The following is a 16,805-nucleotide window of genomic DNA, read 5'->3' as shown; positions in this document are numbered from 1 at the left end:
TTCTCCGGGAAATCCCGACTCCCACTCCTGCCCCCCGACTCTTCCGGAACAGCCAGGCCCCTAGTGGGAGGGGGGAGGGGGGGGCGGCCTGCGCCTCGGGTTCCCTCTGCTGCGTCCTGTGTGTGGCCCCGTGCCTGTGCCCACGGGAACCTCCGTGCGGCCCCGGGGACAGCCGGACCCCACCAGCCGGTTCCCATAAAATCTGGGAGTGAAATTCCGCTGCTCACGCACCAGCTGCGCCCGGCGGCGTTGCCATAGAAACGCCGGGTGGGTTTTATCTCCTCTCGGCACACTCTGTCGCGAACGTCCACCGCTGCAGAGCCGCCCGTTTGGGAGCCGCAGGGGCGTGTGGAGACTTCGCCATCATCTCGGGACACGTAGGCCGGAGCCCGCCCGGCCCCACGCACGGGCCCTCCGCCTGCACCTGCCGCGCCCCCACTGTGCGCCAGCCTGAGGCACGGGTGCTGCTGGGCGGGGCGTGGCGGCCGCCGGCTGTGTATTTGCCGAGGCAGGAAACCCTCTGACCCGCTCTCTGGGGATCTGCCGGGCGTCCTGCGTGGAGAAGAGGCCAGGTCGAAGCAGGAAGACCAGGGACTTGGCCCCGGAGGAGCAGGGGCCGTCCCGCCCGAGGGGGCTGGTGTGGGTAGGAGGTGGGCTGGGTTTTGAAGGGTGAAGAGAAGTTTTCCAGATGGAGAAGGAGGGGCAGGGCACCCAGGTGTGGTGGGCGGGTGGCGCCGGCCGTGGGGGGCGCAGACACAGCGGGGGAGGCCTGCAGGGCACCACCCCTGGTGCCCGGGACACGTGTGGGCGTCTGCTCCCCATGGCCACGGGTTGGCATCGCACGGGGTCAGGCCTGTCTTGGGCTCCGTCCAGGAGCGAGTGTTGCGATTTCGTGGCCGATGCCAGGCCATCTCCGCCAGGGGATCGTAGAGCGGTGCCCACACTGGCCACGGGTCAGTGCTGAGGGCGGCCTGCTCGGTCCAGCCTCTCTCAGCAGAAAATTAAAAACGTCCCGCCCGGGCCGCGCTGAAGGAACGCTTTTGCAGACAGCCTGGCTGGCGAGGAGCCCGTGGCCGTCCCCGGCCTGGTCCGCCCCGGGAGCTCGCGGGCCGCGTCCTCCTGTCTGTGGATCGGCCCCTCCAGGCCTTACACAAGGGGAGTCGGTGCGTGTCCTCCTGCGTCTGGCTGACCACCGAGCACGGTGTCCTGGGGGCCTGGCCGCCTGGTAGCAGGGTCAGTGTTTCCCTCCTTTTCGAGGCTGACACACCACTGAACGGGGGGACCACGTTGTGTTTATCCCGCCAGCCCCCCGTTTCACGGCTGATACGTTGGTGACGACCGTGATCACTCCTGCGCCTTTAGCGTGTCACTCACCTCTGTGCTCAGCCCATTTGACCCCGGGAGCCCCCAAGGGGGTGACGGTTATCCTCCCGGCTCTCCGAGGAGTCCCAGCGTCCAGAGGACACCAGCCCCGAGCCTTCACGCCCGACACCTCCCATCTGCCCCTGAGCCTCAGAGCCCAGGCCGCGGGTAGCTCCGGCCGGCCCCTCGCACCCGCCTGGTCCTGCCGAGCCCAGAAAAGCCCACAGCGACGGACAGTTTTCCTTTTATTATTATTTTTAACGTATTTTTATTGATTTCAGAGAGGAAGGCAGAGGGAGAGAGAAACATCAGTGATGAGAGAGAATCATGGATCGGCTGCCTCCTGCACGCCTCACACTGGGACCGAGCCCACAGCCCGGGCCTGTGCCCTGACCGGGATTCCTAGGTCGACGCTGAACCACTGAGCTAGCCGGCGGGGTGTGACTGACCGTTTCAAACCGCGATTCAGGAATAAAAATCAATAATTTGCCACCTGTCGGTGCCTCTCGCGTGTCCCTCGGCTGCTGTGGTGGGGCGGGCAGGGAGCTCTCGAGCATGGGACTACCCCGATCAGAGATGGGGACACCCCAAAACGCCGAGCAGCTCTGCAGAGGCAGCTTTGTCCCAGCCCCAGGGTGTGGCAGCCCCTCCACCACCCCCCTCCTTTGGGCTGAGGGACAGGTCACTCTCCCAGACCCACCCCCCTCGCTCGTCACCCAGAGGGGAGCTAGCTCTACTCCCAGGGGTCCCTGTCCGGTCCCCGAGGGGCACTGCCCCCTGGGAGCACGGGGCACCCCTGAGTGTGCAGCGAGCGCTCGCCAGGCGGGGCCCTGCGGCTCTCGGTCTGGGGCCACCTGTTCCCGGCCTCCGGCCCCAGAGCCACTTGTGCTGTTTTCCCACGGAAGCCGCCGGCCTGTGCCCGCGCCAAGGCCCCGACCTCGGGGAGGATCCATCGAAGGCTGGCACAGAGCCGGCCTCGGGCGCCTCGCCAGCCCAGGGTGTTTTTGCAGTTGTTTTGACGACGGTCTGCAGCCCAGAGTGTGTGATGGACGTGCACAGCAGAGGTGGGCGGGGCCCGCAGGGGTCACGTAGCCGGAGAGCCGCAGCGGACGCTCGGAGCCACGGGTGGCGGGGAGCCCTCAGGGAACAATGGGCTGGAGGGAGCGGCTTGAGCGATGCTTCTCCACGCGGAGAAACCGCGCCTGCCTCCATGATGGCTCCTTTAAAAACGTCTGCAGAGGCCCGTCTGCTCTGAGGAAACCCCAGAGCTGTTCACAGGCACAGGCTGTGTGATCTGTGCGCGCACATGCATGTTGCATGTGCGTGCACCTGTGCACATGCATGTCTCTGGATGCGTGTGTCTGTGTGTATTCCAACGCATCAGTTTGTGGGTCTGTACGCGTGTGCGTGAGAGTGTGCACGGCGTGTGCGTGAGAGTGTGCAGCTGCCTGCATGCATGTGTGTGCGCACACATGGTACTGGGAGTCTATACAGCAGGTCCTCGGGTCACGTCGGAGACCCGTTCCTACGGCGACGTAATGCGATTTTCGCCGTCAGCCGGAACCCACCCCCATAAGCACCTCCGTCACTCCCATGGGGCACAGACACAGCAGTAAGGAAGCGAAACAGTAAAAAAATGTAAAAGAAAGGTAACAATCCCCGACCTTTACTTGTGGGAAATAAATAATAAAAAGCATGAAGCACATATGTACATACGTCGCAACGACGGAACTTTTTTTTTTTTTAATAAATAAATGGGAGATGGCGACGGACATCGAAGCCGACGTGCCCCGAGGGCTGCCGGTATCTGCCTAACTACAGAAAGAGACCGGCAGGGACCCTCCGCGTCGGGCGTAAGGTGCCGCGAGTGGCTTTCGGCTCCCAAGGCTGTGGTTAGTCGTCACCAAGGATATTCCCGTTGATCTTGAGAGACAGAGAGGACGGGAGAGGGAGAGACAGAGAGGAACGTGGATGTGAGAGAATCATCGATGGGGGGCCTCCTGCACGTGCCCCGACCAGGGCCCGGGCCGGGGAGGGGCCTGCAGTCCAGGCGTGTGCCCTTGACAGGAATCGAACCCGGGACCCTTGGGTCCACAGGCCGATGCTCTATCCACTGAGCCACACTGGCCAGGGCTCGGTTTTGGTTTTGATTTTGTGGGAAGAGGTTTAAAAATCAGAAGCTGAAAGGAAAGTGGCATGAGCCCTCAGGAGCTGCCCCCTCCCGTCCGCGGCGCCGCCCCTGGTCTGGGACCTGCTTTGCTTTAGAGTCGGGTTAGAGTTGGCGACTGAACGTGGAATAGGGTCTGGAGTTTCGGCAAGAATCCAGCTCACTGTCCCGAGGTGTCTGTGCTGCGGGGCAGCGTCGGGAAGCCGGCCTGGATGGCGCCGTTTCCTGGCCTGTACGGCTTCGCGGGCACCTGTGGTCACGTGTGTCCCCCGTGTCATGGGGACGTGGCTGTGCTGGTTGGTGGGAGCGCCCTCCTGGCCGTCCGGGGCGGCGTCTCGTGCTGAGGTGCAGGGGCAGAGCGGTCCCAGGAAGGGGCGTCCTGTGGGGGGCGTGTCGGTCAGCGAGACGCCTTAGCTGTGTGACAGGGAGTCCCCCCCCCCCCCCCCCGACGAGGCGGCTGAAAGGGCGAAGTGTCCTGTGGGTCCTCCCCTTGGCCCCTGCCCCGGGGGCTCGGCCACTAACACCCCACAGCCTGGTGGTGACGTCTGTCATCTGGGGTTCTGACGATGCCTTCGGCCCGCGTCTGGCCAAGGAGCCCTGAGCCCCACCCGGTCCTCAGAGGCGAGGGGGCCCGTGTGGGACGGGAGCTGCTCTGCGGTGGGCGGGAAGGCGTGTGCCACGAATAAGAAGGTACCGGTTGTGCGGGGCGTCCGGCGCATCACGCCTGGCACAGCGGCTCATGACGCGGGGGCCCCACGGTGGCCGGACCCGGGTGTCACCTTAGCCATTGCCCCAGCGTGGCCCTGAGCCCGGGGCGGTGCCAGGGCCTGGGCCCACCCAGACCCAGGGCAATGGGGGTCCTGGTGGGAGGGTAGGGGGCTCCCCGCCGCGCTCCTTGTCTCTGTGGCGGCGTTCAGCTCGGTCCAGACGGTCAGCCGTGTACCCGTTCTGCTCAAGGGCGACATCACGGGGTCCCCTGACCTGCTCGCTCCCAGACGGTGGGCGTTACACATTAACTCGGCGCCGTGGAGGAGGCTGGGTCTGGTGAGCGGGAACGGAGCCCACGGGAGCCAGGTCACGCTCCCCGGTGCTGCATGGGTGGCGGGCGTGCCAGACGTGCCTGGCGCTGTGGGTCCTCGGCTGTGAAGGGGACGCAGCCCGGGAGGCGGAAGGAAGGGAGCTGTGACCCTCCGGAGGCTCAGAATTAAAATCGGGAGGCGATGGAGTCCAGCCGGCGACACTGTACTGGCCGTTCGTAACTCACTCTCCCCCCAGTGCCTGCTTAGAGGACAGGCCGTCGGGGTCCCCCAATTCCCCGCAGGCGAGGGGCCGGGGCGAGCCCTTCACGCCAGTGTCCCCCCGGGACCCTCCCACCCAGGCTGCCCAGCCGTCCTGCCACCAAGGCAGAGGCCCTCGGGGTCACGGCTCCGGGCTGTCTGGTCCTCACACCTCCTGTTAATCATTGAGCCGCGAGGCCACAGACGCTGCCCTACTGGGGTTGGGAGGGGCCCCAGCACTCCCGGACGCGACCCCGAGACGGGCTCTCCTGCTCGCCGGGCGTGACGCGCTCCCAGCCCTTGGGCCTTAGCGAAGGTCGGCCGGTGGCCACGCGCAGACGCCCGGTTCTCACGAAGACACGGCCGCTGGGAGGTGCATCAGCGATCACGGGCCATGGCTCAGCCCCACGCCCCCGTCCACGGGGGAGGGGGGAGCAGGGAATTCGGTTGGGGGGTGTGGGAAGGAGCTGGTGGGAGGGGGAGCCCCATCACAGGGGATCCCTGGGGGGTGACCTCGGCCCGGCGACCCTCACCTGTCCCCTTGGCGTCCACAGGGCACGGCCTCCGTGTTGCAGCGCCGGTCCCCGAATGAGGAGTACGTGGAAGTGGGGCGTCTCGGGCCCTCCGACTACTTTGGTGAGTGGGACCGGCTCCCGCACTCCGGGACCTGGGTGGGTACGGGGATGGAGACCTGCAGGGAGACGGCCCAGCCGGGGTGAGGCCTCGACTGACCCCCGTCCTGGCTGAGCGGGGGGTGGGGGGGGGCACCCGGGGAGCGTGGGATCCCCCATGCGTGGGACAGGCACGGTGCTGAATGTGGATGTCAGACGTCCAAGGGGACCCGTCGGCGTAAGTACGGGCACCACCCACGCCTGTGCTTGCACCCAAGGTTTATCGGTTTATCGGTGTCAGATGTACGCGAGGGTCCCGGGTTTTTGGCGGTTTTCCCCAAATCGGCAGCCGGGCCCCAGGCCGGGCCCTGACCCCCCTCTTGCCCCCAGGGGAGATCGCGCTGCTCCTGAACCGGCCCCGGGCAGCCACCGTCGTGGCCCGCGGGACCCTCAAGTGCGTGAAGCTGGACCGGCCCCGCTTCGAGCGCGTGCTGGGGCCCTGCTCCGAGATCCTCAAGCGTAGCATCCAGCGTTACAACAGCTTCATCTCCCTCACCGTCTGAGCCCCCGCCCGCAGCACCCCGCCTCCCGCGTGCGGTGGCTCCTCTGTGTCCAGGGCCCGAGGGGCTGGGGTCCCGCCGGCTCCCGCCGGCTCCCGTGTGGAATGGAGGAGCCACCCGTGTATTGGGGAACGAGGGCCAGCAGGAGCCCCAGACTGAGGAGCAGTCGCTGCCCCGCCCCGCGCACTCCCATCGCTCCACGCCCTGTGGGCTCATCTTAGGGACCCCTCCCCCGTCCCTGCGTCTTCTGGGGGACACGCCGAAGCGTGCTCACCCCGCGGCGGGAGGGTGAGGGCCCCGGCCACCTGTGACCCAGGTCACCAGGTCTCACGTGGGGCGACGATGTCCAAGCGGGGGTCCCGCAGGCCTGGGGCTCCGAGCGAGCGGGAAGTCGAGGCTGAGGAAAGAGAGGGTCCAGCCCCCCAGGGGGTCCTGTGGGAGATGCCCCGGGTCAGGGGCGCCTCGGAAGGAGGAGCCCGCCAGTCCTGCCTCGGGCCGCAGGGGACCCCCACGGGCGGGCACGGGAGAGGCGGACGCTCACCTGTCTCGGAAAGTCCTTGTGGGTCTGGGACACTCTCCGGGTGCCAGCTGGCCCTGCTGTCGCCCCGGCCGGGCCGAGACGCCCAGGACGGGAGGAAACCTCGTGAGCGTAGGACTTGCCGAGACGGGGAGCGCCGTTCTGGAGCCGGGGCCCGAGCCAGGTGTGCGTCCCATTCGCAAAGCCGCCCCTGGGAGACGGAATCGGGAGGGATTCCCAGACGGCTCTGGATGAAGTTGTCAGAACCACGTCCCGGGGCGGGGGCCTCGCCCTGCGCAGTCCCTCACCTGTGCTCAGGCCCCGGGCCCCACACCCCCAGTCGCCATCTCAGACATCCCCCCCAAACGCCTTTCCAATCCTATGACGCCCCAAGCCGGGCCAGCGGGGCTCGGCAGCGCCGGCGCTTGGCAGTTCCTGGTGCCCTGGGCACGGCGGGAATAGCGCCATGAGCACTGCGTGCCCGTCGGGGTGCGCGTGTGGCCGTGTGCGGGTGACGGACGTGTGCCCGCCTGTGTATGTGTCCCGTGCTGCATGTGCCATTAAACGTGTGCTGAAGCCCCTCCTGCTCGGTGTGTCTCAGTCGCTCAGAAGCAGCTCTTCCTCGGTTTGTGTGAATAAGGTAAAGCTCGCCACCTGGCCCGCGTTTCAGTGTCCGGTTCGTGGGCGTTAAGTATGTTGACACCGCTGTGCGGCCGTCCCCACGGTCCGTCCCGGAACTTTCCATCGTCCCAGACGGAGGCTCTGTCCCTTGGGAAGCCGTGCAGAGGCCCAGCGGGGAGGAGCCGCGAGCTCGGCCACCTCAAATGTGACCACCTCCTCCCTCTCCGGGCGCCCGGGGCCCTGGGCTGGTCTGGCAGGGCCCCCTCCTCGGCCCCCCGCCTGCTGGCAGCTGCAGGAAGTCCCTGCGTGCTGTCCGGGGTGGGGGGGGGGGGCGTGGGCTGCAGCAGCATCTTCCCAGCTGGGCACTGGCCTGTTCCCTCTGGCACCGGGCAGGCACAGACCCTGTCTTGTGGGCCGTGAAAGCGTGCTGTGTGCCCGGGACACAAGCCGGGCGATTGTTCCCGCCATCTCGGGCCCGGGGCGGTGCCAGGGGCACTGGAGGGAACAGGCTCGGGGAAGGGTCCACGTTGGCTGGCGGGGCACTGTCCACCCTGGGGTCCTGGCCTCGGTCCCTGGGTGTCCCTGTTCCTCTCGGCTGCTCTGGGGGCCTGATGTGGGCACCCCCTCCCCAGGCAGCTTCTGGGGGGGCTCAGGGTGTGGCGGGGGCAGCGCCTCCCGGGAGCCTGGAGGCAGGTGCGGGCTGCTCACTCACCTGAGGGCCCAGGACCTGCCAGGCCGGGCATGGAGTCAGCCCCCAAGACATTTGAACACGTTTTAAAACATGAATAAATGGGGGGTTGAAGGAGGGAAATTTTGGGACATTTGGGCTCTGGCTTCCATGGGCCAAAAAAAAAAAAAAAAAAAAGGAACTTTGAGCAAAGGCTCGCACTGATGTAAAAATTAACTTACACAGCTCACGGGTGACATTGTTCTTCGCGGGACCACGGAAGGGAATCGGAAAAACAGGAATTGCTGGGAAGGAGAAACGTCGGCCCGCACAGGGCCTGGGTGGGGTAGGAGACGCATAGACGAGGGTGGAGGGGGACGTGGGCGCCCGGGTACCACACAGGCTCCTGTCTGCAGCACCCAGGACTCCCAGAACTCACCAGGACAAGCACACAGCCCACGAGGAGGCGGGCGCAGACGCAGCCCCGAGTGGGTGCCTGCTGCCTGTCGGGGAACGGGGGTGACAGGGTGCTGGGCCAGCTGCTCGGTGGTGCCCACGGGGCGGGTGGCGGGGCCTGCAGGGACGGCCTCCCCAGGGACGGTCTCGCCTCCCCTCCCCGCCTGGGTGGCTGAATCAGAGGGCGGAGGTGACTCATCTGAGGTTGGGCATTTCCCTCCCGGCTCCCCGCTGCCAGGCCGGGAGATGGGCAGGCCTCACGGCGGGACCGGGAGGGGGGACTCCTTGCCTGCGAGACCCTGGCCGTGGCCTGGCCTGACGTGGGGTCCCCGCCCTGCCTTCCAGAGCCCCCACTGGCTGCTGTAGGCCGCGGGGCGCTGGTCCCCGAGATTCAGAGCCAGACAGTCCCCACGTCGGCCGTGGCCTCATCCGAGTGCAGCTCGGCCCACCCCCTTCCAGGAAGCTGGTCCGCTGTCACCAGCCACGCTGACCTCTCTCTCCCCTCTCCGACCTCGCGCCTCTCGGGATGGGAGCAGATTAGGAGGTTGCTGACTCACATCTCTGCCCCAGCCGCCCCTGTGCTGGGCAGACCGGGGTCCAGGGGGCGTCTGGCCCGGTTCGACAGGAGCTCCTAGGACCCTCGGCACCTTCCCGTGGGGACTCTTACCGAGGCGGGCCTGGCATGCGTCCCGCCGACTCCCCCTTCCACGGTGGGACTCTTCGCCTCGAGGAAGGGCCCGGGGTGAGGCTGGGTCATGCCCTGGGAGACCTCCCTGCCCCTCCTTAGTCAGCCTCCTTCCTGCTGCTGTTGGAGGCGTCCGGCTGGTGTATTCCTGGAACTCACTGGACGATGGGCCTGGCCGTCCCCGACCCCCCGGGCCGTGACCGGGCCAGCGCCAGGGGGCCCCGACCACAGGTGTGTGTAACGCCTGCCGCGCCTCGTGTCCCGGCCCCGCGTCTCATGAGCTCTGTGGCATCCGCAAGCTCCGGTCCTCGGGGCCTCGACCGTCTCCCTGTGAAGCGGGAACGCTAACCCTCACCTCCTGGGCCTGGACGTGCTGGTGATAGGGTCAGCGTGGTGGCCAGTGCCAGTCGGGAGCTGCTGCGTGGACCATGCCAACTTACCACACGCATGAGGCCCCCCGAACGCGCCCGGTGTGGAGCCTGTGTGTCCCGCCTCTCTGGCTGCAGGGGGCCCTGAGCCCCCTCCCCCGCCCCACAGGGTCGGGTCCCCATCCCTAGGACCAGGGACACAGCACAGCGTCACCTGCTCCGTGACCTGACCGGAGCCGCCTGGGTCGGCCGTGCCCCGGGAGCTTCGAGGGCTTTGCTGTGTCCGCCCCCGAGCTGTGGGCCTGTGCCCCGCCCGGCGTCCCCAGCACAGGGACCCGCTGTCCCCAGCCCCAGGGGCACAGAGGAGACACAAACGTGGGCTGAAGGAAGGCACGACCGACGAAGCCCCGGGAACCCCCGCAGGCGCAGCCTGGATCCGAGCGACGGAGCTGCTGCGTGGAGGCGCCGGGCACTTGGCTGGGCGAGGTGTCCGCCGGGCACAGGGCTTTGCCGGTCCCGGCGGGGATGCCAGCGCCGAGGCTGGAACCCTGCCTGGCCCCCAGGCCCACGAACTCCTCCACACCACCGAGTCAGAAGACACGTTTATTTTGTTGGGGTCAGACCATACTTGCTTCCCAGACCCCAGCAGACGTACGTGCTTGGGAGGAGAGAGCCCTGGTCCCACGCGGAACTCCTGGGAGCGCCCGTGTTGCACCGTGGTGGGCAGCCCACGAACGTGGACGTCCGGTGCGACTCCTGCACATTTGCCCGTGGTCCGCGGTGCCCCCACACGGCTGTTTGAGTGACGGCCGGGAGGGGGCGGGCGGCAGGATCCGTTTCAGTGCTTGCGGCCTGGTGGACCCAGGGTGCCCTGCGCAGGCCATGGCCACGCCCCGGATACTGGGGTTTGGATGCTCTGGTCCGGGGATGGGAGGTCGGAGGGCCGAATGGGAGGAGGGGCCAGGGGACATGGGCCAGACCCAGCACCCCCTGCGCTGGAGAAGGGCTGTGCCAAGGTCACTTCCTCTCCAGCCGTGGGCACCTCGCCCAGACCAGCCGTCCCGGCCCCCTGTGCCTGCCGCCCCCGCATGTTCTGTCTCAGACTCTGCCTCTGGCTTCCTTCTGCTCACCTCCGGCCGCCCCCCTGGCTGCAGGCCCTGGGTCGGTCACCAGCCTCCACTGTCTCCCCCATCCCCGGCCCTCCCCAGAGTCCAGCCCAGATGGGCCCTGGGAACCTGCAGACAGACCAGCCGGGCCTCTGGGCCTTGCCTGACCACCTGCCTCTCGCTGCCTGGAGCTCTGACCCCCGACCTAACCTCTTCCTTCCTCTCTGAAGTCAATAAAAATAGACGGCAAAACAAAAGCGCTGTGTATGCATGTGGGGACCCAGCAGGGGGACCCCAGGCCTTGCCTGAGGGTGGGTGGACCTTGGGAATGGCCCCCTGCACACCCACCAGCCCAGCCCTCCCCGGGTTCAGCCCTGCTGAAGGCTGCCGAGCTGACCAGGTGCCCCGCTCCACATGGGCCGCTGACGGGAGGGCTCGCCCAAAGCTCTGTGGCCCCTCACCAAGGCTGCACCCGCCAGTGGGTGCCCACCCCACCTGGGGGGCCTTGCAGGTGCCATCCAGGCTGGAGCCTTGGCCCATGTTGCAAACACAGAGATGCTGGCCTCTGGGTGTTCACCTGCCTTGCAGGTGCCTGAGCCCGTGGGTGGGTGGAGTGCCATCCTGGGGCAGGAGGGCCATGGGGGCACCCGGGGCCGACGGCCAGGGAAGTACAGCACTTGGGGGCTCTGACCACCTCAGTGGCTCTGGGACAGCCTGGGAGGGCAGGTGGCTGAGGCAGGGGAGCTGAGGCAGGGGAGCGACCTGGGGAGAGAGACTGTGTCTGGGAAGCTGGTGGGAAGGGCAGGGCTGCTCCCGGGGAGGAGGGGCCTCCTGTGGACTCTGTCCTCTTCTCAGCACCTGTGGGCCACACCCCGTCCAGCCCCTGTCGGGGCCACAGCCAAGGACAGGGAGGCCATGGGAGCCGGGCCAGCCTGAGCCTGAGAGGGGCACACGGTGGGCAGGTGCTGCCCCAGACACGAGGGGGCGGGTGCCTGGGAGAGACATGGCCCTCCTCCAAGGGGGGACCCCAGGAAGAGAAAGGCCTTGAGGTACAGGAGGTGGGAGCTGTCTTTCCCCTCTGGCTGGAGGGTTTGGGGGAGGTTCTTGAGGAAACCCCACCCCCTGGCATAGGGTGCCACCCCCCTCCTGCCCCGCCCATGGGTGGCGGGATCCTGGAAATCCCCAGGGGCAGGTCCGGAGTGATGGGCTGGTGGGGGGTGGGGGGAGAGGGGAGGACCGGGATGGAGACAGAAGGGGGAGGAGAGGGGAAGCCAGGGATGGGGCGAGGTGGGGAGAGGGCGGAGGGGGGAGGGGGGGCTGAGTGCATTCCTGGCGGGTGACGTAGCTCTGCGCCGCGGGAGGGGGAGGGGAGCCGCCTTCCTGGGGAGGCCCCTGGGAGCTGCTTCCCTGAGAGCGAGATAAGACGGGCGTGGCCGGCTGGAAGGAGAATTCCTGGCCCGGGGAGCCCTCGCTGGCTGCTGGTCTTTAAGGCTCTGCTCAAATGCCGCCTCCTCCTGGAAGCCTTCTGGGACTCCTCCTTGGCCCTGGGAGCCTGGCTTCCTCCCCATTGGACGGGGCAGGGCCGGTGGGCCTTCTGGGGTCCTGATCCCGTGCAGCTCAGACGCAGGCCGGCCCGATAGGCTGTCCACGCTCGCTGGCCCTTCGGGGCCTTGGGCGGCGAGTAGGGGGCTCCCTTCTCAAAGGCAGAGCTGTGACGGGTGGGCAGGGTGCCGGGCGCTGGCTGGGTGGGTGTGGGGAGGGAACCTCAGGGGCGTGATAAGCCAGGCCCCCTCCCCTCCGCCGCCGGAAGGGACTGTCCCTTCATGCAACAGGGCCCAGCCCGGGCCCTATGGCTTCTGCTTCGTCTGGGAGATTCAGGCTGCTTCTTGGGGGCCTGGAGGGTTTCGGCCCCTGGACGTCTCCTGAGCGGCCGAGGGGACGCCGGGAGCCAAGCCTCCCCCCGGCTCCTCACCGGGCACTCTGCTCGTGAGCTGGCTTAACCCTGGCAAAGGCCCTGAGTCCAGGGGCCGCCGGCCCCCAGGTGCCCGGTGATCCCCACTCCTGGCCGCCTCCTCCAGGAAGCGGGACTGGTCGGGGCCTGAGGGAGACTGTGCGTGAGGGAGGGCCTCTGCGGACCGGCCAGTGAGGACGCGGCTCTCGAGGAAGCCAGGTGCCCGTGGCAGGGACATGCGGGGGCGCCAGAGGCCTCCAGCCCTGGCAGACACCTGGCAGCCGCTCTGCTTCCCATCAGGCCCCGCGGCCTCGCGGACAGGCCACCCAGCCCAGCCACGCCGACTTCCTGACCTACAGAAGCGGGGATCCGTCTTCGTTGTGGCTTTACGCTCCCAGTCTTGGGGTAGCTGGTCATCTCCGCTGGAAACTGAGGTCCAGGATCGTCACATGACTTATCCATGGAACATGCTAGAAAGAGACGGAGTCTGACGTTGGAGCTGGTCCTCGGGGCTGAGCTGCCCTCGTCCCGGGTCCCGTGTCCCGTGGCCGCGATGGAGTCACCCCACGACCCCGCAGCCTGTCGCACGCACAGGACCCCCCGCCTGCGGAAGGCGTGCGCAGAGTTGCGGCCGCGAGGGCGTGGAGAGTGGGCAGCCCTGACTCCCCCCCCCCACCCCGATCTCGTGGGAGGCAGCTGGGCTGGGGCCAGGGCCGAGCTGCTAATGGAAGCGTCCTGGGCCCCAGCGGCTGCGGCTGCTTCTGCCCACGTCAGCTCTGCAGGGAGCCTGGCGGGTGCACCGGGCTATTGATAACCGGCTGCCGGGAAAGCAGGACCGGGAGGCGCAGTGTGAGGAGGGGCCTTCGAGCGTCTGTTGTGGATCCGGAGCCGTGGGGGGACTCGGCGTAGAGGGGACCTGGGCTGAGGGAAGGGCGGGGTGGGGCCAGGGGGGCGGGTTCTGGGGAACCGGCCAGGGTTGGGAGACACTGAGGGGCGAGTGGACAGGGAGGCGCGGTGGGTGGGAGAGGCTCAAGTTGGCTCGATGCTGGGCCGAGCGGCCGAGGAGGATGGGCCCCAGGGCCAGAGCGCAGGTGTGGGTCTGCCCTGGTTGTGAGAAGGTTGACGAGGCCACTGGACACCAAGTCAAGGTGCTGAGTGGACGGTTGGACTTAGGGATCTGGGCTCGAGGTCCTGCTGCGGAATGGTCAGCCCCAAGGGGTGTGGCAGCCCTGAGGCCGGTCAGCGCACCCGGGGAGGGAGGGGATGGAAGTCCCTGGGCCCAGCAGGGCAGAGGGGCCCCTGGGGACGAGACTGCGCAGCCAGGGGGACTTAGAAAGTCAGCAAGGGGGATCCCTGGAGCGGGCGAAGGACTGAGTCCGGAGGAGGGCGTGCCCGCGGGGTCGAGCGCTGCCCTTAGGTCAGCCAGAGACCTGAGGCCTGGCCAGTCCTCATGTCGCGAGCTTGGGACTGACCATCGGCCGTGTGGGCTGGACGCAGGAATGGGCCGCTGAGCCGTCCTGGCCAGGGGTGTGTCCTCCTCCTCGCTCAGTGGGGACGGGAGGCAAGCTGTGTCTGGCAGCTGCTTTGTCACCATGAGGCCATCAGCCGAAAGAAGCCGTCATGGGGAGGGCCCTGGGACCTGGGTCTCGGGGCTGTCTGCGCCGGCCAGTCCCGGTTCCCGAGGCCGAGAGCACCGGCAAAGCGGCAGGGAAGCCCCTGGTTAGGTCAGCGCCGTGAGGGCAGGTCAGTGTGGCTTACACTGTGTCCGGTGATGGGGTGCGCCGCACGCAGATGTAGTGAACGTGTGCTGTTGGATGGATGCGCCTCAGAGAGACCGACGCTGCGTGCGACCAGCCACCAGAACCTCGGCCTACACGGGGGACAAAGCCGGGTCTGGGTGCCGGTGCTTCCGTCTCGGGCTTCCTGGGCCGCAGGTGAGGCTCCCGAGGGCTGAGCTGAGCTCTGTGCCGGGTAAACGCAGCGGCTGGCCAGGGCCAGGACAACCCGGGGCCTGTCCCCAACCGGGCAGGGGTGCCAGGCCGCGAGGTGCTCTGTGCTGCAGGTGGAACCCTCGGCACAGTGAGCACCTTCTGTATGCCAGGCTCAGCCCGTCCACACGGGTCCGTGAAGCCTGGTGGGCACGTGGGCGGTGCCGGGTGCTGGGCGTGTCCTCGCTGACCGGAGCAACCCCACGGGCAGCGAACTCTGCCTGCATTACCCCCTTTCATCTTTGAGGCTCCGAGGAGTGACCTACCTGCCACAGTTTGCACAACCAGCAGGGGTGGAGCGGTCCTCGAACCCAGGACCGGTCCTGCCGGCCGTGGGCCTGGGCTCCTTCCTCTTGAGAGGTGTCGGCCCCTCTGAGCCCTCGCGGTGGGCGCGTAGCAGTGCTGAGGCCCACCCGCCCCTCCCCTCCCACTGTTTGCCGCAGAGGCTGCGCGCCCGCCACCCCCCCCCCCCCAACGCTGGGGTCACGGCAGGACAAGGATAAGATTATCTGACAGTACTTTGCTCTCTCCTGTTGAGAAAAACAGCCATGAAGAAATGCCTCTCCAGCAGTCACGAGCAGGGAGGGTTTGCGAGTCCACCCTCTGCGGGGCCCAAACCCCCTCCTCAAGGTCCAAGGGCAGATGGCGAGTCCCCAGGGAGGAAGGACACTGTCAGGGTCACTCAGGACAGAGCGAGCCCCGAATCCCAGTGCCCCCCCCCCTCGGTGCTGGCCAGGGGGCGTGGTGGCCTCCTCGGCTGGAGGCCCGAGGGTGACCCAGCGAGGCCGGGACACTGGGTCCAGCCAGGCCAGCCGGGGAGCCGTGTCCCCCAGACAGGGCCTGTGACACGCAGCCTCAGTGCCCTGGGACGTTCGGGGGCAGGAGGCTGTTGGGTGGGGGCCACCTTCCCTGGGGGGAAAGTGTCTTTTAAAAAATGTATTTATTGATTTTGAGAGATTTGTTGTTCCACTTATTTATGCATTCATTGGTTGATTCTTTTTTTCAGGGTGCGAAGTTCTTTGTTCGTTTTTTTAATTTTATTTTATTGTCGACAGCATGACAGAGGCCTCTCCTTATCGCCCTGTTTGCCCCCTCCACCCAGCCCCTGCCCCACCCAGGCCTCCCATGCTATTGTCTGTGTCAGGGGCCATGCACGTATGCAGACATGTTCTTTGTTAATCTCTTCCTGCCCTCCCACCTCCACTGGGGTCTGTTACCCTGTCCCCTGCATCCATGCCTCCGGACCGATGTCGTGCATTGGTTTATTTTGTTCTTTAGATGCCACTTACAAGTGAGGTCAGGTGATGCTTGTCTTTCTCTAACGGGCTTATTTCGCTTAGCATAACCGTCTCCAGGTCCCCCCATTGCTGTCTCAAAGGGTAGGAGATCCTTCTCTTGTACAGCTGCGTAGATTCCATGGTGTAAATGTGTCATTGGTTGATTCTTGTATGTGCCCTGACTGGGCGTCAAACCCGAGACACTGGGCTACCGGGACGGCGCTCTAACCTACGGGGCCATGTGGCCCGGGGCCGGGCGTGTCTGGTCCAACCGCACCTGGAGCGGCTGCCTGCAGAGCCTGGCGGTTGTGTGGGCGACGCCTGCAGCTCCCTCGGGCCACTCCGAGTCGGGTTCTTGTCACAACCACGGAACTGGAGGTGGGGTGAGCGGTGCTTCCCTTCCTGACAGGGAGTGGGGGTCCTCCAGGCGGGCCCGGCCCAGGGCTTCCCTGGCCCGGATGCAGGGGTCTCCCCGGAGCCCCTCCCTCTGGGCTCCCGGGCCAGGGCAGCACCGTTGGCTCAGAGGGAACTTCAGGCCCGGAGAGGGGAGGGGACCTGCCGCCCTCCAGCCCAGAGCCCGTGGCTTCTGTGCCCAGACGTCTGCTTTAAAATAGAAGTGACTGAGCTTCCTAGACAAGTAACACCAACACATCACAGACCACCGGGCGCTGGGCGAAAAGGCACCGCCCATCAGCCCTGCGCGCAGACCCGCTCCGCAGGGTGCCCAGCTTGGAGGACTCGGACCGCACGCGGCCTGGGGACGCTGGGCCTGAACCAACAGCCGCCCCTGGCAGGGACCCCGCTCCCTACAACAGGACAAGCGAGGGACCCGGTTGTTTGCAAGGTTTGTGACTTCAGGTTGTGCCGCTCTGAACCCTTGGAGGATGTGGCCATTTCTCTGCCAGGCGTTCAGTGTGGGACTCCAGGTGGGGCCGTGGCCACCCAACGGCTCCTCGAGGGCGCCGGCTGGCAGCTCTGAGTTCGATGGGCACCAGCTCTGGGGATGGGGCGCTGACCCCACGGCCCCCCTCCCGCCCCCCGAAATAAAATCCTAATTCCCTACTTTGTGCTCAAGGTCTAAGCCATCTGCCCCACTGCCTTCCTCCCCCAGCCAGCTCGGTGCTTCCTTCCTGCCACACCCACCTCCCTTGTTCCTTGGACAAGCCAAGCCAGCTCCTGCCCCAGGGCCTTT

The 16,805-nt window shown here is 66.9% G+C and overlaps 1 protein-coding gene across 2 annotated transcripts in view; it reads left to right on the top strand.

Moving 5' to 3' along the window:
* The window catches only part of PRKAR1B (protein kinase cAMP-dependent type I regulatory subunit beta), a 63,577-nt gene extending 56,497 nt beyond the window's left edge, over nucleotides 1-7,080 (top strand). The window contains exons 10-12 of one of the 2 annotated variants that reach the window (XR_013960902.1): nucleotides 5,361-5,442; nucleotides 5,808-6,906; nucleotides 6,957-7,080. Coding sequence is in view for 1 of the 2 variants with exons in the window: in XM_080674210.1 (XP_080530336.1) it covers nucleotides 5,361-5,442; nucleotides 5,808-5,980 (255 nt within the window). In the remaining variant the exon portion in view is untranslated. Of the gene's footprint in view, nucleotides 1-5,360; nucleotides 5,443-5,807 lie in introns of both variants that reach the window. The other variant, XM_080674210.1, reaches the window with a different exon arrangement.
* Nucleotides 7,081-16,805: the final 9,725 nt, after the last annotated feature.

This window comes from Plecotus auritus (genome assembly GCF_963455305.1).
Source record: "Plecotus auritus genome assembly, chromosome: 6".
NCBI lineage: Eukaryota > Metazoa > Chordata > Mammalia > Chiroptera > Vespertilionidae > Plecotus > Plecotus auritus.
Note: the sequence above shows the minus strand (reverse complement) of the source record. Positions and strands in the feature narration are given on the sequence as shown.